The following is a 25285-nucleotide window of genomic DNA, read 5'->3' as shown; positions in this document are numbered from 1 at the left end:
TCAAAAACAAGAAGACATGTTCGTTTGAATTGCATCTGTTATTTTGTGTTGTCAATGACAAATGAAAAGCTGCTACCTCTACACTCATCCATTGGTTGTGTTCTTCCCATAACATCAGCAAGTGGTGGGAGACAAGCCGGGTCTCACATCACAGTTCCCACAAAGATAATGTCTCATACAGGTGTTGTCAAGAGCCTTACAACTCAACGTTCTTTACAGTTGGTAAGTCAGACCAGTTTGCACAGGCTTCTTCAAATATACTTCCTTTGCACATGTGTATATGCAACATACACATAAGGTTCGTCTCCACATCAAAGGGGAAGATTTCCCATGTACCTGTCCTCCTTGTGTTGAGACAGACTGGACCTTACTGGCCTGCAAGCAACATTTTAGTCTCTGCTGGGTCCGAACATACTAACTTGTACATTAGGCATAACATAACTGAGCAGAGGAAGAAGAAAGGAAGTACTGCTGGCAGGATTCCAAGCTATTACCTTCAAATGACGAGTCTGTACGGAACATTTGTAGGAAAGGGAGGGGGGAGACTTATATAATTCCCCCTTTTCCTGTAAACCCTGGACTAACAGTGAGCATTTCAAATTTGCTGACATTCTCTGCAACAATTTCTTTTCATTCCAACATGCATGAGTCTGGCTGGAGGCATGACATTGACAAGATGTGGCCTTCTTTACAATTGCTACATTAAAGCTTGCGTATCTTAGGTAGTAGCATAGTTGAACCATTAGACTCCACAGCTTGAACTTGAGACTGATTCACTGGTACTTCAGCATGTTGAAGGTTAATGTGAAGCTATGTTTGACCCCTGACCTGGTCTCCTATATCAGTTCATTTCCACAAGGGAAGAAGCACTAGGATGGAGTTAGTTATTACATGTTCCTAGTGGCTGTGTAACTTCTGCAGCATTTCATTCAAGAAGCACAGTCCTGGATCTAGGAGCCTGAGCTCCTGCTTGTACAAATGCTCCCTTTGGTTGCATTCATGTGAATTCTCAATCATTAGCATGCACCATGTAGAATTAACCACCAGGGAATGAAGGAAAGCCTTGGCAACAGCAGGAACTGAAGCTTCATCTAGAACTGAACTGGTATTTGAGTGGGATCCAAGTTATATACACAGCACAATGGTTCCATCCGAGTCTACTGAAGGCTTTACATCTCTTTACACTAATCGAGGAAATTGTATTTACATCATTTGGATAGCAATGCATTTTCTATCCATGTCACAGCCTGAGAGTGTATCTACTAAGTCATATCCTACAACAAACAAGATTTATACAGAGTGAACATAAATAAAATTAAAAGAAGATGGAGCTAAGTAGTTGACTACAGCACATGTGCCTGCTACATCTTTGACAGGTCTCTTTTATATGTGCATGATGACATTTTCTTCTCAGCATTCCAGTTGTTTTCTTCAGTAACGCTGAAGGTCTCCAGTCCATACGAGTTCAATCTGTTTGGCATAGTCTCAGAAGTCCAAGTTTTCATGGGAATGGCGTTCTCACATTCCAACGCTTTTTTTTCCAGAAGGGACTGGCTGGAGTTAACACTCTGGTGTCTCCGTGGCGAGAGTCACATCCAGAACAAGTTTTAGTTTGAACCAGACCCGGACCCTGATCCTACACTCCCCATGCCTGTTGTAGCAGCGAAGGTTGTTCCTAGGAGCGCCGAGGGACTTCCCAGACTCCCGCTGGAGCCGTACTTCTTGAAGCTCGGGTGCAGGTACGGATCTCTGGCTAACAGGTGAACATCAGGTCTTTCCTCCTTCCTGTACGTCAGGCAACGTCGCACAAAGTTCTGCAGGAACAAGAACAAAGTGCACATATTAAATTTTCAGCATGGGCATCTAATATCATCTCCTATCCTTATATAAAAAGGCTACGGTGTGAAAAGATTGACACTTAATATTCCAAAGTCTGCTCACAGTTGATCATGGAGAATAAAAGCAAAAATCACTTCAGATCCTATCCTTTCTAATATAACGCAATGAATTCCTCAGCCACACATCTACTAACAATAACAGGTGTGGTTTACAGTAACACATGCATTTCCGTGCTCCGAGTGTACTCGGAAATGTGTGAGTAAACCGGGCCTAAGTCTATACTTAAATATAGATGTACAATTATGCATGTAATATGTTATCCCAGCCTACCTTGGCCTCCTGACTGATGGCAGGTTTGGAGGGAAACTCCACTGCCTTGGCGTTCAGGATAGTCCGGTTCTCCAGGATTGTGGCCTGCGACTGGTTGTGGCCGAATGGCTGACATGAAAGGAAAACATTAAAAACATTATGATTTGCAATTTTGGTAAAACATTATGAAATGGGGAGAGTCAAACAGCATATTCTTGTAGTATTGCCTGGTTGAATTTTCTTCCTAAGTTTTTTCAAGAAAAGCTTCAAAATTCCTCACTCGACTCTGGGTAAAAATGGGTATGTTGCTTTGGTTAGGGGCGTCCTTTCAGTTAGGACATAAAGCCAGAGGTCCCATGTTTAAGTAGAGCACATCAAAGATCCTACTGGAATTACTGAAAAGAGTAGAGGGTCTTTCACAGTGCGAGTGGGTCAAAAGTTACAGTCCTGTCTTACACAGCTTGTACCTACTGTACAAAACTGGTGTGTTACACCTAAAGGCAGTTAACCAAAGAAAACAGATGCTCACCTTCCTCCCATACAGACACTGGTAGAAGATGACTCCTATGGACCAAACATCCACCTTGGAGGAGATCTTAGGTGGGCTCTTCCCAACCACAAAACATTCTGGGGGCAGATACCTGGAAGGAGCAGGACATCAGAATATGAATAAAGCTACTCAGTGTGGTTCGTAACCTTGGCGTTAAGCTTCAGAAGTATCATACCTTTTCAAAATGAACAAAAAAAATTTTGAGCTTATCTAAACATTGTTTCTTACACAAACATTCCCATGAGTGTTAATATTTGGACAAGCTATCAAATACTGAAAATGCATTTAAGTTCGCATGTTTTTCATTTCGCACTAAGGCGAAAATGGAGTGTTCGCGGTGGTTTAAAGTTCGTGGCAGCACTATAGCCACATACTGCTAGAGTAGAGTATTGGACACAAATGTTTGTGGTGGCTTTAAGTTCGCGGTGAAACGGTCGCCACGAAAACCGCGAACATAAAACCACTGTGAACATATCTGCATTTACAGTAAGTGCTTTTGGTTCTTACCACTTTCTAGTCGTATGACAATTACTAAATACGAATGTCTTATGACATCAGTAAAGCAATAAAAGACTATCTCCATACCAGTATGTCCCTGCTCCCTGTGATGTGAGCTCCATCCCCTCCTGGGAGTCTGCGTTCATGTCCCAAACCTTGGACAGACCAAAGTCTGTGATCTTGATTTCACCACTAAAGGAACCGCTACCTAGTAGGATATTACCTGTCGGAAAAGGGGAACAAAGAGAACTGTAAGTAACAACATATCAATAATGTCTGTGCGCAAACTTTAACATTATGTCAGAAGCCATTTATTTGTGATGAAAAATTGTATCTGCTCCATCATGATATACATATGGACAGACCAATAGATAGACATGCAGTTGGCTGGAAGGATGACAGAAGATAGATAAGAAGGGATACTCAAACAAATATAAATAGCCAGATCAGTAAAACATCTAATCACCCCATGTGTAGGTAACTCATTAAGTTTATCATACTGTGCTTTAGACCAGCTCTTTTCAGCAACCAACTCTCCCCAAAATAGCTTCTCCTGCTGAACAAAACATTGCTACATGACTGACCTGGCTTGAGATCGTAGTGTATGACTGGTGGTGTGATCTCGTTCAGATACTTCAAGGCACTGACGGCCTGCATGATGAGGGAGCGGGCCTCCTTCTCACCCATACACTTGTGCTGCTTCAGGTAGTAGTCCAGGTCGTTCCCATCGCAGTATTCTAGGACTGTACAGAATCTGGAGGGAAAGCAAACACATATGATATACAGCTGGGTCAAACTTGTGTTTTAGAATAAGTAGTGCTGTACCTAAACCCTGGACCGGACTTGTTAGTCTCGACTTGAACCTGAACCTCTGGACCTGAATCCGGACCTGAACTTGAACATGAGGTACTGTGTACCTGAACTTGAACATGAGTTCAGGTACACAGAAGGCATGTTTTAAAAGGAATATTTTCACTCCCAATACTTGACATGTACTACTAGTTTCTGTTATGTTTTTTGTCTAATTCCTATATTAAGAAACATGAGGATTTTGTGTGACTTACGAATTGTTGTCTATCTCAAACACGTCATACAGCTTGACAATCCGGGGATGATCCAGCTTCTTGTGGATTTCATACTCTCTCATGGCGTGTCTGGAAATAAAAACAGGACAGTAAGTTATTTCTACATTGAATGTCATAATTTCTTTCTTTCCTAACAGGCTTCTTCTTTTCATACAGATCAGAAATGTGTATGCCTGTTCTCAGGGTCACAAAGATATATACAATCATCTACTTTTTTTAGGATTAATTTGGTGGAGTAACCCATTCACACCAGATCTTAACACTGTTTCCTACCAGATTCTTACTGTTATCCTTACTGTCATCAGTGTTATCAGAGCAATCCTTTTTCACTAATCTACAACACTGTCAAGAAAAAGCCACACTCTGAGAACTTACTTGATATAGTTGGCCTTTTTATCCTCCTTCCAGTCCTTGTTGAGTTGATGAATCTTACAGGCGACATATCGCTGCTCCTTCAGATCAAAGGCCTGGACAACAACAGAAACCGTTACCTATCCTGCTTTAACCTGACTTATTACTTACCTAGCATGAAATAACATTTGCCATTAGAAAAAAAGATATCAATGCTTTACTGACCTTGTTGTCTATACATAAATACAAACCCTTTATTACAATGCTTAGTATGAAATAGGTAACACTTACTTCTATCACCTTTTTCTCTGTTACTCCTAAAGATATAAACTACTTTTTCCTTCTTGCCAGTTTTTTCTCACCCCAACTTTGTATTGATTACAACAAACATTAGTAGGGAGTAGCTAGATACAGGTTTTCCCTGTCAGAAGTGAATCCCATAGTACCTTGTGAACTTCACTAAAGCCACCCTTTCCTAGTAAACACAGCAGCAGATATCTGTCATTCAGGGTCTCATTGTCTCGGAACCTGGGGGTACAATAAAGAAGACAAAATATTTAGAATGCAGCAGCATCGAATTTCTGCAAGCTTCAGCTCAAACTTTACCATATAACTGTTGGTGAGATTTTTTGAAAGAATAAAATGTCGCCTTTGGTTGTTAAGCAGCCCCTTTTCTACATTGCTAAGGTGGTAAGCATTTAAGTACTTGTATTGATGGAAGAGGCTGATCATTTTGCACTTTTTCTGACTGACATTTAATACTTTTTCCTAACAATATTCACCTGAAAGTGTTTTATCTTTCTATTTGTATCCCCCCAATAACTACTTTCCCTAAGAAGTTACCCTTTCGGTGCCGTTCGTGGTTGTGTGTGTGTGTGTGTGTGTGTGTGTGTGTGTGTGTGTTTGTGTGTGGAAAGCATGACTCGAGAAGACGTGGAAGGATCTTAATGATATTTGGTAGGTATTGGGGAAGTTAAGGTCCAAGGTCGATAATGGTCCTCCTTGCGGCTTTCTATACAACTGGAGCAGAATGTTTGGTTTTGATTTCTCATTATTTTAACATCACCCCAGGCGTCTCACCGTGAGTTGTCCTCGTTCATGATCCTCTTCATCTCCCTGATGTGGAGGTTTTTCTCCCTCTCCAGCTTCTCCAGCTCCGTCGTTACCTCAGCCTCCTCCTGCAGACACAACCACAAATACAGTAAGACTTGTTATTCATCTGAAGTACAGCCGTACAGTAGGTACTCGTCTGCATAATGAGGCTGTTGTAGTGCCTTTTAACGTGCTTGAGGTGTCTCCTCAAAGATGGGACCTACATTTTATGTCTCTTCCGATAGACGAAAGCAGCTCTGACAAAGAGGCCATTCTCCAGATTCGAACCAAGGTCTCCCAGTTAGGAACTTATTGGAACCAGGAACTCAAATGTAAAGCTGCCACCTATTGAGCTACAGAACTATCCTTTATGTTCATGGTAGTTTGATGTTTGTGGTTTTTGCAGTGACTCTTCCACTGCAAATTCATGACACTGTGAATATTGGTTTCTAATGTATCACTACTATACTACTTTTTTAACCGTAAACATTACAACACAGCAAAAGGTCCTTTCCCCTCCCACTGTGAAAATAAATGAATTTACAGTATTACTTCTCATTGATGCAAGTTGATATCAGAAGCTAGCAGGAATATAGGGAATACATGGGATACTGTACCTTCTTTAGCTGAGCACTTTTAATCTTGAGAATTTCTTCCTGCTCATAATACTTGTACTCATCACTGGTTTGGCTGAAGAGAAAAACGAAATAAGAAAGTCAGTTTATCTGTCATGTATTGTAATAATTTATAAAGGAGGTACAGAAAGAAAATATGTCATCCTTGAAGGACCTCAAAGTAAGTACAGTACAAACGTCCATGTGGTATACTGTAGCTTTAAGTTGAAACACACACTTTGTGATAGTCAGATTTCACAAGTTTGTCAACAGTAGTGAAACATTTTAGTCTGGTTTGTTGTTGTTATTATAATAGTACAATTGTCATAATGAAAAATGTTTTACTCAAACACTTTTAAATAAGCAACCATAAGTTGTGATTGTGCAATACTGTACTGTTACACATAGAGATTGTTCTTTCTTTCTACAGCAAAGATACTGTAAAAACAATGTTACCTGAGGATCAGAAGCTATAATTCTTGTATTTTGGTACAGCCGAATACAGAAGACTGTGCTTATGAGACTCACCTTGGAAGGCCACCGAACCGTGACGGGACCTGGGGCTTGGCAAACACCCCGTCTCCGTCGCTCAGACTGCCCGACCGACCGCCCTGACCGTTACCAGGCTTGGGGGGTTTTCTCTTCTGCAGCGTCTTCTTCAATCTTTCAATTTCACCTTTTTGTTCTTCTATTCTTCGCTGCTTCCTGAAGTGACAGGAAATGAAAATAAGACATACAGTCTTGTTAAATGAGGTCTAAAAGTAATTCACTTCAATCACATATTGCCTTTCCCTAAGCTTAATAAAAGCAGCATGGAAATTTCTGTTTATTTCTAGACTACTACAGCAACAGCCTATCTACATGATTCATGGTGACTAGGCCTCAGAAAAAATGTTGTGTTTCCGGTTACAGTTATAAAAAAAAATAGGGTCGGTAGGTTGGAATTCTCTCTTTTTGCTTTCCTTTGCTAGAAGAACCAGAAAAGTCTGAAGTCACTTAAGCCAGACATCATCCTATTTCATTTAACACTAGATACTTGATGGTAACCTTAACTACAGGGAGATAAAATTGTCTTGTATGTCAATAGAACGATACTATTCACAGCCTATTTGCTAACTTGTTTTTTCTAATAATCCTTATCATGTTTTCTTACTTCTTTAGTTCGATATAAGCCCATCCGTCCACCCATTCCTCCTCGAAGGACGCCCCCTTCCTGACCACGGTGTGCTGACCGATGCGTAGTCTGTTCTCCATGCTCCGTCTCCGCACTTCCTTCCTGTCAGCAACAGACTACACAAAACATTTGGGAGTTACTAACAGGGATTCTTTGGGCTTACACTATTAGCAATCATCTTCAGAGCATTTGACAAACTTTTCTTTCATACAGGCAGTCATACTTTGATGGTAAGAAAAGTTTGGGAAAATGATAAACAATTGAAGAACAATGAGGTCTCCACATGCACACAATTATCAAGATTTCACTGAATATCGGGTGCAAACACAGCATTTATTAAAATATTATGTAATCAAGTCATGCAAACACAGAAACTGATGTTTAGGAGTGACCACACAAATTTGCCATTTTTCATTTTGCTATAATTATGACTTGATATCTTTTGTTGTACATACTTATTTTGCTTTACAAATATGTAGATTGACACATAACGACGAAGCTTTCCACGAAATCGTCTTCCGGGAGGGACGTAAAACGGGGGTCCCGTGCTCGAGGAGGTGCCTCGAACACGTTAAACAGCCTCATTACCCTACACATTGGGTACCTGCCTGTGGCACTGGCTGCAAATACACCTGATATTATTATTATTATTATTATAACCACTACATTACACCACACTACATTAATACTGTATATTCATGTACTTAACTAAGATGTTAACACAAATCTAGACTCACCTGATCTATTAGAAGCTTCCTATTGAAGGCTAGACACTTGGACAGGTTGTCCTTATGTCTGTCTAGTAATCTTTGTGTGGCTTCTAGCTGGTGACGCAACTCACCATTCATCTGGAAAATAAAAACAAGTATGAGTTGAAATGTACTGTACTTTGTCTACCATAGCTCCAAAGTTTTTTTTAATAGTGACAAAACCAAAGGTGTATGTATACAAACATATTCAGGTTTTCTACCGGAATGGTAGATTCAAGCTTGCCAAAGATCTTGACCAAAAATTTATTGTCTACACATCTTAAAGGGTATAAAAGTGTTCTTCTAGGCAGATGGTTGCACAGTTCTAGCTAGTCTACATACTTTGGATAAATAAATTTGTAAGATACTGTGTTGGCAAGTGGTTGTATCTCTAGTCAAACAAACCTACCCTTTGCAAGTCTTCAATAGTATTTTCCTTCTGCTGTTCCTTTGTGACTCGCTGCTCCAGCTCTGCTATTCTAGCCAGGGTCATCTCAGTCTGCAAAAGTAAAGACTCTCAATGAAGCACTTTTCTTTGAGTTTAACATACCCAGCCTTTTCAGGTACAAGAGCATATTCAATGTTACTTCAGTGGCGTTGTGCATATCATGGTCAAAATCAATGATGGCACAGAAACATGCAGTTTGCCACTAAGTCTGGTACCTCTCCATAAATGACAAATACAACATGCTAACCTCTAGATAATTTTCAACAAACTCTGTGCTATAGACTTGTCTATGCAGCCTATGTTGAGTGGCTCACAGTAGAGTGTTAAGATGTCAGACATGTAATTCAGTTCTTAATTGTAAAGAAATCTACTGTTTGTTCCTCATGCGTACCTGTGCTGTTGATGAAGTGACAGGTTTAGGGTGGAAAGGTACCAAGCCTGTGTAATCTATACTGTTGCCTGATGCAGGAGAACTCTGAAACTGGACAGAAGGGTTTGAAATGTTATTAGAAGTTAGTCTAAAACAACACTATTGACATTGTATGTAATGCAAAATGCAATGACAGCCAGATATGAAAATGGTAGTTAATTCTCTAAAAATCTATCTTTAGGAATGATTTCAGTTGATGGCATTATCATAATTCATTATAAAATGTTGACTTGGGGAAGTCTGAATAAATGCATTCGAAACAAATGTCCACATAATTGCTTTGTTCCCTTTTCCTTATTTGGTGTCAAAAGAACAGCCAATGGTCTAATCTACATTTATATAAGGACAAATGTTGAAGAACATATCAAGCATACTAGTAACAAATTGATAGATCTAAGCTGGATTTGCAGTGCAACAAGACACAACTTTCAACATTTTGAAAGCTATTTGTGTGTTTCAAACAATGATTATCAGTTAATAAATCAATTTACCCTTGCATAAGCCAATCTGCTATTGAAGTTAGAGTTGGAGTTAGAACTGGAAGGGGACACCTGAAATAAAGCAAACAAGACGAACCATTGTTAAAAAAACACATGCCTTGGTATCTTTGAAAGCCAATTATGACTTGCAAAAAGACAATGAAATTGCACATTAAAAAAAACAAAACAGTTCCTTTAAAGTTTAAAATCATCCTAGCGCAAGGAAACAGGCACTTCTACAACCATGCTAATGATCTCTCCAAGACCAATGAGTAAAGTTTGAAGGAAGGTACTACATGACCAGTAACAGGCCTGTATGAAGGACTGGTTAGTGGAGTACTTACGGGTTGGAAGGATGCGGGGGGAGGGGGAGACCTGGCCAGCCCCATGCCTGGGATGATTGAGTTCCCTGTTCTGTTGGGACTAACACCCGCACCAGCCCCGTGGGGGGAATGGGACTACACAAAACAAATACATGGCCATTATCAAAACAAAGCAATATTTGAAAGGTTCCACTTGCTAGCAATTGTAGTATGTTTACCTTCACATGGTCTAGCCTAAGATTATAATAACGCAATACAAAAATAAGACAATACAAAGATAACATCTTGATCAGATTTTTCCATCATCAAGCAGATTATTCTCAAATTTTGAAATATTTTATGACACAAAATATAACTCTTCAGACTATTTGAAACAAGAATATTATCTTCTTCATACAAAATCTACCGAATACAAGGGCTTAGTAACAAATTAATATAATCAGGTATAGAAAAACAAAATTGTATGGAAGTCCAGAGAGGAATTTACCTCAAAATATTCACTAATCTTCTTGGTAGGAAGTCCTTTTGATTTCCCTACAGGTGAAAGAGAGAAACAGTTATTGTACCTTCTGAAATGAACTCCTTGTAACTCATTTACAGTGGTTTGTTTAATTGCTTAAGGAAAGACACCACAATACCAATATGACAACAAACTCAGTCACCAGACTTGGACAAAGTTAGCAACGAGACAACACTCTAGATAATCAAACATACAAAGAGCTGAAATTCTGCAACGAAAAGTGCTGTTTTCTGCTTACCTTGTTCGTCATTTTTCCGCTTTCTCTTTCTGTCTGTAGGTGTTCTTTTCTCAGGTGTCTAAGGTGAAGAAAGAGGTACATACTTACAGACCACAATAACAACAACATTCATGACTGACTTTTTAAGTAGTTCCCCTAGACACTTGAGCCCCCCCAAATTGCTGTGTATTACTAACAATATATAGCTGCACCTTCAACAGTATAAAAAGTAGTATGGCTTACAGTAATACCTCTACTTTTAAAGACCATAATAACCTATCAAATTTTACATGCAGGAATTATCAACGTCTTAAAAAAAATATGTAAATCACAGAAAAAATGCAAGACAATAGAAAGGAAAACCTACCTCTACCTCCTTGTCACTAATAGAACTCTGGCCTTCGCTGCCATTGCTGACATTACTGACATTACTGAGATTGGAGTCCTGACTATTGAGACTCTGCATCAAACCAACACAAACAAGATCAGTTTTATACGTCATAACTGTACAGTAAACTGTTTTCACAACAGGACACAAATATTTTTCCCTTTAACAGATACATCTCTATCAGAAGCGACAATGCTGAATTTTTCGATATTTGTTTTTTCAACTTAATACTATGATATGAATTCAATCCTCTTTAAGAGAGAAGTGACTTTTATTAGCAAATAGCAGACATACATCATTGAATGGTGTCGGATATACCTTGCTAATTTACATCAATTTACATCAGCAAAGCACAAGTATTTCTCAATTTTGACAGGTCATCTTAAGTTTATTCTTTTTCCAATTACCACGTATGGCACTGAGTAGTTTACAACATTTATAACCTAAGAAATTTAGGAGCCATTGACCACTTTACCCGACTTTTCTTGCATAACTGTTATTGATGACATCATGAACATGAATGACATCATGACGTTTACAGCACAAATATTCCCTCCCTCCTGCTCAAGCAACATGTGATAAATGACCCTGAATGAGAAAGGTCAGCAGACAAATATGGCGTCTCTCCAGGAGAATCCATGTGTTCAGTGTTTGTCGTCTGACTACAGTCGCCAGGGTCTAGTCATGCAAGCTAAACAAACTTTGTCTACAACTGATTTATAACGGTTACCGCAAAACCACAACATCTGTACAAGATTCTACTACATTGATGCATCCTATTTTCAATTATATTGGTAGAAATTTTTCATCACTAATGTCCTTGTATATGTTTCTACTAAGGAAGTAGAGCATTATATTGATGAGTCTTGCTGATCCAGGAAGCACCAAAGGAAATGTCTGGTCACATCTTTTCTAATCTATTTCCTTGCTTACTGTGGATAAACCGAACTTATACCCACACAATGGTTAAACTTTGAACTGACTTGGCTAAATGCCAGGTCTTAAGTGCCTGTTCCTTTGATTGTTTTGTTTACTCCAAACATACCTACAGTGTTCTAGTTGTGTTCCATTTGGTTTTGGGGACAAGTCAAGGATGATTTTTACTGCTAGACCTCTGTTAGATGTTGACAATCACAGGCTATATCTTTATTATGCCATTAGGGCGTATTTGATTATAAAAACTGACGACACAAAGGCTGCAATTGCAAACGTTATCCAGCTTTCTTTGCTAGAACCTACTTTATGTTTTGAACACAAGTTTTTGAACATCGGCCTATACCAACACTGAGCTTTTCAAAAATTCAAAATGGCTGACAGCAGACCACACATACCTTTCACCAGAGATAACTTACAAGCAAAACACAGATGGTAGTGTTTGTTAACTTTGTATCTGCACTGTTGAGAAGTATAGAAAAGAGCTGAGGACGAATATAAAAGAGATTTCGATGTGAGCGACTTACTCTGTTCATGACTCCAAGAAAGCGAGCCTCGAAAAGCTCCTGTTTCCGTGGGTCCAGGCTGATGTGCTCCTCCATCTTGCCTATAGGGGTAAAAGGTCAACTTGGGTCAAAGGGCATTTCTATACGATACAACAATGGCTATGACTCATATCAATTAAAAAGCCACTAGATATGAAGACACCAACATATTTTTATCTTTTTAAACTTTAAACTAGTTAATTCCATTAACTTTTACTCACTTCTTTATTACCTACAAGAATATGATATTTCACTAGATAGCAATAGACATAGATCATAATCAATTGATCAATCACATAACACATTTCACTTTACCCATTTAATGGCAAACTGGGACTAAAGCTGGCAAACTTTAGAAAAATATGGCCAAAAAAGTCAACAATAGCAGACAGTACTACTACATAATAGATTCAAAAGACCACACATTGTTGAGCACCCATTTTTGACCCACCGTCCACCCCAGAGAACACGAGCTCCATGCTGTAGTGTGCAGTACTCAGCTGTTCACACTGTCCCCATGACCCCTGACATGACACATCCACACCCCCTATTGTAGAAAGTGGAAATTTCCTACCATGGAAATTTCCATATATTTCTAGACTACTACAGTGACAGCACCAGGCTATCCATATAATCTGTATGACAACACAAATGATTCATAGTGATTAGGCAAGGCTCCTTGGGCCTGAGGGGACAGACCAGGTCAGGACACCTCCCATGCAAGACTACTGAATGTAAACAAAATAAGTCAGCTGCATGAAATGAATAATGATGGAAATGTTTCCTAGAACTAGTCTACTTAATGAAGCTTATATTTCTTTGAAAATGATTTTTTTTACCAGCACCAGATTTCATCTTCTAACATAGCATTTCCTGGGTAGCCATGAAACTATTGTGTTGGTTTTATTTTACTTTAGTGACCCCTCTAATGGGAATTAATGACACAGCAAATTTGTCTGTCTACTAGTACTACGTGAATAATTTTTGTATGACTACTGTGCTACAGACTTGCTTCAAACATGCATTTAAATTAAAACAGAGGGAAACCCTCCTCTACACTCCTATTGCAAAATAAAACGAACACAAACGTTAGTGAATTTATAGTATGCTATGCATGTCTATTACCTACTTGAATTAAACCAACAAATATGAGCCAACTATCATGCAAAACTAGGAATGGAACACTGAAGTACCAAATGACTGAAGTCTCCAAATACAAGTCATGCTTCTGTCAATGCAAATCAACAGTATTGATTTCTCGTCAATGATGTCATCAATGAAGAACACAGCAAACAAAAACAAAGCAAACACCTAGCAACACAAACATTTAAGTGCTTACAAATGTAATATTGAAGTAATCAAAATGAGTTCAGAGACCTAGAAATTAATATTACTGTACTTGTATGCGGGTACATTAGGTAAATATCATATTACAAAAGATAACACAGAGTGCCATCTGTCATAACAGGCACGACAGGTGACATTACTGCTATTTACACTTGACATATTATCACTCATATCTATTCTTTTCTCAACCAAAATATTTCTGTATGTACGAAGCTATCACGAAACAGACAGTTACCTTTGACCTTAAAAGTTTTGCTTCAAATAGAAAGTAGAAAGCTATTTTAAGAACATCAGTATTTTTTTTATTTTGCAATAAATCATTTTCATAAGTTTGTTAAAAAAAGGAGTGTAACCTATTCAATTGAATATCATAATGGCACAGCAATACATTTTGTAGTTAAAGTCAAATGAAGTTGCAGTTTTTCGTAGCACTTCTACATGAGTAAATTTCTCATGTTTGATTTTTTCTCTACTTCTAGAAAGTAAAGCCACACCCATTTTAAGTGGCTCCAACTGAGATCATGTTCATTCAGACCCATCATCTAAGCCATTCAAATGTCTATTGGTGGAAGAGCATAATAATCTATCAGGCTGCTTGGGTAAAAGCTGAATTGTAAGTGATATGGTTATCATCCCTCATTATGTCCTAGGCATTACATGTATGCTGTATAAGAAAAATGCTTATTTACATACCAAATTTTCCAACTTCTGAGTACAATTATGAATAGATTGTTTTCCCCCCCTTTACCAACAGCTAAAAGATTACAGATTTGCATATGGCCTTTTTTCATGGGCATAAAGCATTGATTAGAATATCCAACATCCGCCAATCCACTAATTCTGCACTAGAACAACAGGATGTTAATTCTACTGACGTCATTGCTAGGATCATAGCAACATAGTAGATTCCATGTGTACCATTGTCATTTCCCAGAAAAGCTAAACCAAACACTATAATATCTAACAGTAAGTGCTATTAGCATTACCATATTAGGACTTGACAATTAGCTCTACTATTTAAGACTCATTTGCATACATTTTGAGCCATGCCAAAATACTGTACCAAAGGAATAATGTAGATAAACCTGGCAAAAAATATTGACTTTCCTAAAAATATTTGGTACAAGAGAGATACATTTCTTGTTAACCTTCCTCTTTAAAAAAATGGTGCCTGATCGTTGAAGCCCAAAATTCTAGTAGATTTATTTCCTCTTAGAGTCTTACACATTTCTATGTTGAGGTCTAAAGTAAAAGTAGTAAAATGAATATCCAAGGAACAACTTCTTCAACTTCAACTTCAACTACTTATTCTAAACTTGGGAATGCACCAGTTAAGGTCATGGTCACCTCAGATTAAACATACTGACATGCCTGGAATTCTAATCATGTACCTGTAAGTGACTTGTATTTGTAAAGACCCTCCTATTGGAAATAACAATCAACATACATAAATTGGACAGACTCAAAAACATTGCACACTCAGCAGTGAAATCTGAATCTTAGAAAACAGTACATTATCATTATATATAATTATTGATCTTGAAATATACCACCACTCCTTTGGTAGCGGCAGTGAATTTCCTATAGCGGCGGGTCAATGCTGCACTTTGCCGCAGCGGTCCCTGGACCCGATAATGGACAGTCATTTATGTTGATCTATGTTCTTCTTCAAATGTGAAGAGGCCCATCAACATACACATACAGTATTCATGCATCTCACAAAACATTCAGGTAAACTGGAACAGCAATTTGTTGGTGAAATTGTCCTGTGTAACTGGAGCAAAGATTATGAATTTGGTGGAATAAAATTGAAGGAAAAAAGTATGCAGAATACAGACCGTTTGACTTCGTCATTCTGTCAATTATATAGCTGCAGTCACGAGTCGGATGGATTTTCAATTTGGGCTGACACCAGCCGTGAATAATGACCGCAGTGCTCCTCACAAAACATTGACCTCTTGCCAGACAAAGCTTAAAACCATGACCTCAGGCTGATTTTGTGGTTTCACACTAAATTTTTATTCCTTTGCATATCTGATATCATATCATTGAGTTTTCTTTCATTTCTCTCTCTCTCTGGTATCAATTGATTTCTAAACTTGAATCATAACAGTGTATGATTAGAAGAATTGGTGCATTAGCATGGAAGTATTGTTCAGCATGCAAATTAGTCACAAATGATGATTAGGCCACAATGCATGTCTGCCACCTCATGTAGACAATAGAGCTGTCGTTCTTTACCTCTCTTATGTAAATAGCTAATATCACAGAGACAACAGAGTAAAGCACAACACTGTCTGTTGGTGTGGCAGCACAAAATCAACAACGAACACTGTGAATTCAATGTATATCTTCCCTAATTGTTTATAATTGTCAATCATAGAAATTTAACAAACTTAAAAGTGATAGAATAACATTATAGTTAATTTTTATTCTTTGTTATAAAAAAAGAAATAAAAAAAACACTATTAAAAGATTTTTGCCCCCCCCCCCCCACTTTCCCTTAAGTCTATTTTCACTATAACACCCTTGGTTAAATCTACTGCAATGTACTTTAGAAATGTTTGCAAATAATCAAAACATGGTTAACAAGTTATTAACATTTTTCTTAATATTCATGAATATTCATAACAATCTATAATCATTTGAATTTGAAAAGATTACATATTATTAAAAAAAAATCTGCAGTGACTTGGAATGGACACTATATTTACAAATAAAACAATGAACAGTGATGATTGACATATCTTTATAGTCGATAGTTTATAGTTACACCAAGGACATAATCATAATAATACCATTGGTTACAATCAGATAGCTATGCCCCCCTCCCAATCCCTAGCAACAGTGAGCAGAAAAATATTGCGGCATCTAAAAAATCCCCCCCTTTGACACAACATAACAATTGTACATACACTGATTTGCATACATCCTCTAACCATTCAAATCATCTCCCCATCTGTCCAATCACGACGTGAAAACTCAAACTATTTATAAATACACAACCAGACCAACAGTGTGATAAATGATGTCAAAACATCAAACTCCATTTTAGTGTAGTCTGTTAGAGTTTCAATTTTCACATCCTCCTATTCTTTCCAAATCATCAAATGAAAGTTAACAACTTTAATACCATTTCCCAAAAACTTGCTACAAACAATTCTCATGTGTTCATCAAGTTGTTACATATGCAGAGCCAAGATCTAACAAAAATACCTCGGGTCTACAGACTGAGCAGTCGATGTTTTCTTCACCAAATGATCATCCAACCCTCATCCTACCACGATTCAAAATGGAGGAAAGTATTTTTTTGTCTCAACCTTCGAGCTCGGTTTACACCTATCTCCGATGCGATGAGGTAACAAAAAAATTAACATTAACATACCTCTGCCTACCTTCACACTACTGACCCATCTGTACGACTAGCTATTTTGAACCACTATAAGGGAAAGGTAGAAACGTTGTGTTGGGGGATCTGACCGACGATTGGGATGGGAATTCGCCATGATTTGCAATGAATGTGATCAAAGCCAAACGGATATAAATTGGAATACAAAAGGACCTTGGATCGCGACAGACTGCTAGCCGAGGACCGTATGCTGTCCTTCTTTTGACCGGTTTTGTGGCATTTACGGGCAACTAAAAGTAATAAGAGTAACGAATGATATGCCAAATACATCAAGCAAAGTATTGATATTGAGAATTACAGATGGTTTGCTTTACTTACCTTGCTATCCGGGCCTTTCCTGGCGAGTTTTCCCCCGCGAGTTTGGCCCAAGATGGCGCGCGAAAACTGCTGGCCACACGACCCAGCTGTAAACACCCACTTTTGACCCGACTGTGACCCGACAACCACAAATGTCCCACAAACGTCCACCGGTTCTGGCCGCAAGATGAAAGTTAGGACCGCTTTCTGTCAGTTACCAAGAGAACACTGGTCAAGTGGACCAAAATATGGGAGGGGATGACTCCATCACCCTCAAACTCACTTTCAAAGTGACGTCAACGCCTTCGGCTGTCTTCGGGACTTGTCGGAAACCTTCGGCTGCCAGGTGGCAAACAATAACTCACCTCTTGCGGACAAATGCTCACGTTTCTGTGAATATTTTACAAATTGTTTTACAGCTTTGCTTTAACAACTCTTCATAGATGATATTAGCGGGTATTCTACAATTTTTGGAAACTTTTTTATCCCTCTGACCAAACCAGTGACGTCACCTATCTTTGCGCGGGGAAGTTCCGACCTTTGACCCTAATGACGATCTGGAACTGAAAGTCGGACCAGGTGAACAAGTTAGGACACCAATGTAAGAGAAAAGACGGTATTATCAACTATTAGAGGACAAATTTGCGAACTTTTCTGTTCTAGAGGATCTTTGTAAAGTACTAGCCTGGGTCTGTCGGTAAATGTGTGTTTAAACAGTTGGTATTATCGCTTTGCATGACTATATCAAACCCGGAAGTAAAATATACATTGAAATTTTTTGTGATATGATAATGTTGACGATATGTTTGTTATCATATTGAAATTAGATGAATAGATATTCAGTACAAGTGTACATAGGCGTGGCTCAGTCTTTTGGGGGCAAATTATAGGTTGAGAGCAAAACGTGGCATATGGTAATGACGTCATGACGCCATGATCATCACACACGGCCAAAATTTTCCACACAACATGGTCAGTCACTGAAAATTAATCATTACATAACACATCATTTTCTATTGGCTGCAGAAATCTGAACATATCATTTTCTATTGGCTGCAGAAATCTGGTGTTTGTTGGTCCCTGTAAGTTGTTGTTATACAGAGATGTATTTGGGTTTGCAGGGTAAAACATCAACTGAGAGACTAAGATGGCAGAAGGGATGGACCCTGACCTTGACCTTTCTGCGGAGAGGGCTGGGTTCTTCTACACTGATGACGATGGTGTAGGCTTTTTGACAGGTAACTCTGCACTATTGAACACCTCTCTATGATCTGTAATACCTGGTAAATTCAAAGTTCTACAGTGATCTACGATACAGGTCAAAACAGAAGGGTTATGAAAGGTAACTTACTTTAAAATCTACGAGAGATAGATATTGTCAATTTACCAAAATATCTCACCCCATTAAAAGGTACAAGATATGTTATTGAATCAATAGATTACAGTATTTACATGATGTACATCAATACATTGTGTTGTTAAGTACAACATCCAATGAATGTAAAAGCAAGCCCAGAATTAGGCTAAATCAACTATTCTTGCCAAAATTCTGACATGTTTCTGCCCGTTCATCTCTAGAGGAGGAACGTCGTGACTATGAGTTGGCTAAACAGCTGGAGGAGGAGGAGAGGAGGCTGGACCAGGAGAGAGAGGAGCAGGCACAGATGGACCGCGCCATCGCCGAGAGTCTCAAGACAGGAGGTGAGTTTAACACAAAAATCACACTCCGTCTTGAAATATCACAGTGCGGATGCTTTAAACTAGCTTTCCTATAGAAATAATAAAAAGGTTCCTATATATAATAGTTCAGATTATCTTTTCCTTGGAAATGATTTTGGTTTTTCTTTACACATGTTGTGTTCTATTGGCTAACTGTATATTTTTTCACCTAGATGTAGAAATGTTGCAGACGGATGACTTCCAACATGAAATACAACAGCAGCTGCAGTTGCAGGAGGTTCTTAAGGTATCGTACAACGTTATGTCAAAAGATGTGAACTTTGTCAAGCAAATTTGTAAATTTTGAGCCTTATAGTTCCCTGCCCATTCTACAAGTGAAAATCAGTGACTGACAGCGGATGCTGTCTGAAATCTCTGACTGTTTCTAAATTTTGTCCAGTTGCTTGAGTAACTGTCATTTGGCGTATCTAATTACCTGGATGTCTAACCTTCATCAACTAACTTACTGTGTTACCTTTTACCATACAGAGAAGCCTGGCAGACCCAGATAGCCCTCTTAGCAATTTCAGAGGTCCGGACATGCCCAGTTTGCCTGATGGTGTTGACATTAATACAGCACAAGCCATCCTGACTGCATTAGGAGCAAACCAGCCAGTAGGCATGGACTCAGCTGATGGTATCAACAACAATGAAGATTCACCCATGCTCGGCAATGTCAGAAGGGAGCTCAGGTTGCAGGAGGAGGTCAGGATGAGAAGTCAAGGGTCACCATGGGGTCAGGGTTCAAGGTCAGATGAAGAAGGTGATGCAGAAAGGGAGAGAAGAATGCAGGCTGAGTGGGAAAGAGAGGAAGCAGAAGAAGACATGATGCTGTCACGGGTCCTGTCTCAACAGCGCCCCCAGGTGGCCAACACTGGCTCTGCAGCTGGAAGAAATCAAAGGTCAGTCAATACAGATGGTGCACTGGAAGAAGACAATATGGTAGTTCAAGAAGCCGCAGCATCAAGTGCTGTACACCCGCCTGTTCCAAGCAGACGACGGTCTGTTGAAATCGAGGATGACATAGCAGATGAGTTGAGAATCGATGGAGCACAAGGAAGTACCAGTCAAGAGAACGTCGTTGCCTCAACCAGTGGCAGCCAACGGAGGAGGTCAGTAGACATGGAAGAGGATGTTGCAGAAGAAATCAGAATTGGCATTGGAGCAGCTGCTAACATTATGCCTGCATCCCAACCACTGTCTGGAGCATCGGCAAGTTCTAGCAAAGGAGTGAGGCCGAGCTTCCCCTCTGCAGGTTCCATGAAGCCTTACCCTGTGGATCCTAATTATGATGAAGAACTCCCCTGTAACTGGACATTAGAACTGGACAGGGAACAAGCTTGTCACCATATCAGGTGTGTCTTTATTCTAAATACATATGTACTGGTATTGTAGCCCCTGTCGCACAGTCAACTAGCTTTTTCCGTATTTGTGGATCGGTAGCATGTTGCCTGAGTTTAGAATGAGCAGAGGGTCGCAAGCATTTTTCAGCTGAAGATCTACCCTATCATATCTAACTAGGCTTGGTTACCTTTCCAGCATTGATGGATCCCTAAAAATCACCCAATGATCAAGAGAAGTGCCAAAACTGTCATTTAGACTTGTCAGCTGATTAAGTTTCGTGCTGTGTGACAGGGTCTTTGTACCAGTAGAATCTTTAAGTCTAGGGTGGTTGAAGGGTAAGTTTTACCATCTGTTACAGGATCCAGTAGTTTGCTGATACAGTATGTTTTTGTATTTTGCTGTGTTTCATTGGTGAATTTCTGCTGTTCTTTCTGCAGACTCCTGACCACCTCAGAGGAGTACCGCCTGATTGCAGAGGAGTTCAGCAGAGTCAACATCACCGTGGAGTGCATCGAGCGTGTGCAGAACCAGCGTCTCTGGGACAGACTACAGTATGAGAAGCGTAATATGAAGGACATGCGCAGGTTAGCACTTTCTATTTGGAATCAGTGTAGTCATTTAAGAGTTAGCATTTTCAAGCAACTGCAAGATGTTTCCTTCCCTCTCTTTTACAAAAGCTTCATCATCATCATCATCATGTGTTTCAACATTGTACACTACAGTATATGGACAAATGACTGTATACACTACTAGTATTTGTTTCCATTATTCTTGTTGAATATGTTGAATTGTCAATGTGATGTAGTGCTTTACTACATTTGGGCCTATTGGTTTATAGAATACTGTTGCTTTGAATGTGTGATCTACCTTTTGCTTACATCTTGGCAATTTTCCTTGTTGTTGTAGGTCGGACAGTTTTGATGTGAATGAACAGTACCTCTTCCACGGGACACAGTCATCAGCTGTCAACCAAATCTGTGAAGAAGGACTGGACCAACGGCTGTCCAGAATTGGCAACTTTGGGAGGGGCATCTATTTCAGTGACGACCCCCGCAAGTGTGTGGATTATTCTGCTTCAAACAGTGCCCAGGACTCCAACCCGTGCATCCTCAAATGTCGGGTTCTTCTCGGGGATGTGAAGGTGTATCCTCATGGACAAACTGATAAAGATCTCAGGAGGGAACCACTAAGAGAGAACAGGGAAGAAGGGATGCCAAAGTCGTACGATTCTGTGCAGGGCTGTGTGAAGGAATACAATGAGTTTGTGATCTACAGAAACTATATAACTCTACCTGAGTATGTCATTTACTACAGACTCTCAGGCACAGCAAGCAGAACAACTCAGGGAAGTGCTCAAGCCCCAAATAGTGTACCTACAACTTCGGTTAGTGCTACTGTAGCAGAAACTCCATCTGCCAGCACAGACACTGACTTTCACTCAGAGGTAGAAGAGGAAAGTGAAGAAATGGGTGCATCCCCATCAGCATCACGAACAAAAGATGAGCATCCAGAGGTAAAGCAGAGCCCCGGCAGCAACAGTACTTCTGTTGCCATGGCAACGGGATCTGCTGTTCCGTCAACATCTTCTGCTGGTACAGGGGAAGCGTTAGATGCCCATGAAGAGAGAATCAGGCGGGTGAGGGCGATCGTACAGGCAGAAAGGAGGGCAGAGGCAGAAGCACGGCAACGCCAACTTGAGGCATCAGCTCATAGCAGAAGAGATGGGGCTGCCCAAGCTGAACAGCAGGGGCAGGGTGTTCAACAAAGTGACCTTGCTGTGTCCTCTGAGCCTCCCAGTGGAGTGGTAGACGAGCACGAAGCCAAGCTGCTGAGGGTGCGGAAGATTGTGCAGGACCGAAGAAAGCTGGAGAAGCTGATGAAGAGTGCAGGGAAAGAGAGTGATATTGAGGCCTTAATGAAAGTCTATGATGAAACATACGTGCAAGGACCACAGGGTAAGATAATTGCACCATACAATGTTGAGGTTACATGACAGTTTAACCTTTAGCACACTGAAGTAGCTTTTGGCACCCCATTCTCTATCGGTTACAGAGTAAGGCAGCAGGGAGAAGTTTAAGGATAAAATTGAAAATCATCTAAAGTGGAAACAAACTAGTTGGTAAAAGGAGCAAACATCAAACATATAAGTTTACATGTCAGCAAATTGTCATTAGATACTTTACTGCCGTCAGTGATTCATATAATGTATTGAATTTTAGGTCAAATAATGTATGACTGTTCTTTTCTGACTGCAGATGCATCAAGTGATTCTGATGATCCAGTGACCATAGTGATGGCATTCCTGATCCCAGACTTTTTGGAGATCACAGGCATAGACGACATGGATACAGCAAAGGAGTTCTTACGACAAGCCAACATGGATCTGCAGAAGGCAATCAACTTGTATTTCAGCTGTCATTAAGTACCAAATTGATGAGTGAATTCTATTTAAAACAACATGGAAACTTTGTCAATCCGCTGAAAGTGTGAACATCTGAGAAGATAATCTTCAGCAACCCATAAGGCAAAAAAACTTTGAAAACATTCCCTTGGAAAAACGAAGAAAACATTGATTTAGAAGCATTTTGTAACATTTTCTAACACTTACTTAAATTTTTTTCTCAAAAAGAATAGCAGGTAATTTTGTTGGTAGTTTTGGTCTGAATGCTGTAATTGCACCATTTGTTTTTTCCTGTTCTTGTTACCTAGCTGGTTATGTTATGCATTGCCTGTTTTGGCCAGCTGAGTAGCATTGTATGTTCGTGTTGCAGCAGTCAAACCAGGTAGAATAAGGTTAATCATATAAAACTTGAAAATTCCCACAAACTTGAACTTAAAGATAAAATAAAGCAAAGTTATCGTGCATGGAAGATTTGTCTGTTTGCTTTTCTTTTGTCATTGAAACTGATTTAATACTGTTCATGAACTTTGTTCCTGTGAGTGTAATGATATAAGTTGGGAAAAAAATTTCCCTTACCTAAGGAAGTAAATGTCAAGACAGCATGCACAGGTTTTGGACAATTTAACACTGTATCACTCTTATACTGAAGTGCTATGTCCCAAAAGTTTCTGACGTATCCTAACATAAACCTCACAGACAAGTTTATAAGTTCCAGCCTTACCTAAACACCTACACCATATTAATTTCCCTTTTTGATTGACTGTGCAAAAATTAATCAAAACATCTTGACTTCCACTAATCCAGAAACTGCTAAAAAATGTTATAACAAAATGATGACACAATACCAAGTCTTTAAATTCTCACATTTTATTACACCCGGTGCTAGTACTTTCTACATTTTTCAACATACAAAATGATATATCACCACTTGCTACAAAATATACCAACACACGACGGTGATCACAAGAAATGTTTACTAGTACCAGTCACTTACAAAAGTCACCCATTACAATTATTACAACCATTCTGCCACAAGTTTCACAAAATAACAACATTGGTGAACTTTGGTAAAAAGGGGACATTCGTTCAGAATGGCTGTTTCACTGAATTTCCTCTCAAATGTCTGAGATGTAAAACAGTGATTCCATATATAGTACATAGAATACAACACATACATCTGCAATGACACATCTAAAACAGCTGTACACCAGTTTGGTATATAACCCTCCAAATGTCACAGGGCCGATGAAAACATTCAGTCTGAATAAGCCCTGATGTTGGAAGGGGTTATAAAACTCGCCAGTTCCAGATTTTCAACTGCAATGGTCATGCAACCTACAGATCTTTCATGCCCTTCACTGGTATACAGCTGTTTGGGTCTAGAGGCAGGATATCCACAATAAGTCTGTTCTTGGTTCCAACTGCTCATGAACGGTGACATGCATTGTTGGTAATATGTCAAGGGTGAAGGCCCCTGAGACATAAACAAAACACATCTGTGCATGTATAAAGCATGGTCCAGACAAGACCTGTTTACAAGTTAGGGCAAGGAGGTTAACCTCCTTACTTCAGACTTTTGCCATATTACCCAGTCAGTGCATCTTGTTGTGAATGTGCAGTTGGAACTATGGATAGGCTTATGGACTATTCCATTCAAAAGGTTCAAAGGGAGAGACTGGATGTTTCCTCCATGAGAGTACTCTATAGAAATGGATACCTTGGGAATGAACCAGAAATGTTGGTCAAGGATAATTTCTTTAGCAGCTTGCAATTTTTTTCCTTGCAATCTGAAGTTAGTCCCCATTTTTTTCAGTACATGTACTTTTTTAAGCAGCACTTATCCATTTTATCATATTTATCCCATCAGAAAACACAAACTTTAAGGTCAGGTGTATTTTAGAACTTCATTTTCCAGCCTCTCTCTGACAAAACTTCAATGAAGTAGTCCAGAGTCTGCCCAATCATTACAGCACAGATGGGCCACAACATATGTACGTGGGACATTCAAGCATACATTCACGAAGGAAGGAGTAGTTCTATTACAACGGATGCAATTATGGCACCACAGATCATGAACATTCAGAGTTCATATTGTACAGTTTGACATCTTCACACCTGATGTGAGGTCAGCTTGTGAGCTAAAATACCACAAAATTCATTAAAATCTGTAGATTTCCTGGGAAAGGGGCCTGTTTGCTTTAACTATAGATATCTGGCCAGTGTG

The 25285-nt window shown here is 39.3% G+C and overlaps 2 protein-coding genes across 4 annotated transcripts; one reads left to right on the top strand and one right to left on the bottom strand.

Annotated features, from left to right (window-relative positions):
* Positions 1-19: 19 nt before the first annotated feature.
* On the bottom strand, positions 20-17891 carry LOC136446700 (serine/threonine-protein kinase tousled-like 2). 3 transcript variants are annotated; one of them, XM_066445180.1, is made up of 22 exons: positions 17619-17891; positions 12527-12606; positions 11046-11138; positions 10700-10757; positions 10429-10475; positions 9963-10076; positions 9631-9690; positions 9101-9190; positions 8671-8760; positions 8250-8360; positions 7492-7628; positions 6867-7043; positions 6342-6414; positions 5713-5810; positions 5079-5160; positions 4657-4748; positions 4261-4350; positions 3781-3950; positions 3284-3419; positions 2678-2789; positions 2170-2277; positions 20-1814 (listed from the first exon to the last, which is right to left on the bottom strand). In XM_066445180.1, exons 2-22 carry the CDS (start codon positions 12599-12601, stop codon positions 1608-1610), a joined length of 2220 nt encoding a protein of 739 aa, XP_066301277.1. In that variant the 5' UTR covers positions 12602-12606; positions 17619-17891; the 3' UTR covers positions 20-1607. The 3 variants fall into 3 exon arrangements, with proteins under 3 accessions (XP_066301277.1, XP_066301276.1, XP_066301274.1); XM_066445179.1 differs by lacking the exon at positions 17619-17891 and adding an exon at positions 15730-15863; XM_066445177.1 differs by lacking the exon at positions 17619-17891 and adding an exon at positions 12996-13103.
* On the top strand, positions 17874-24543 carry LOC136446699 (uncharacterized). Its single transcript, XM_066445176.1, has 8 exons — positions 17874-18198; positions 18719-18835; positions 19176-19298; positions 19490-19563; positions 19806-20671; positions 21098-21244; positions 21567-22615; positions 22916-24543. Exons 2-8 carry the CDS (start codon positions 18745-18747, stop codon positions 23080-23082), a joined length of 2517 nt encoding a protein of 838 aa, XP_066301273.1. The 5' UTR covers positions 17874-18198; positions 18719-18744; the 3' UTR covers positions 23083-24543.
* The last annotated feature ends 742 nt before the right edge of the window (positions 24544-25285 follow it).

Source organism: Branchiostoma lanceolatum, chromosome 13 (genome assembly GCF_035083965.1).
Source record: "Branchiostoma lanceolatum isolate klBraLanc5 chromosome 13, klBraLanc5.hap2, whole genome shotgun sequence".
NCBI lineage: Eukaryota > Metazoa > Chordata > Leptocardii > Amphioxiformes > Branchiostomatidae > Branchiostoma > Branchiostoma lanceolatum.
Note: the sequence above shows the minus strand (reverse complement) of the source record. Positions and strands in the feature narration are given on the sequence as shown.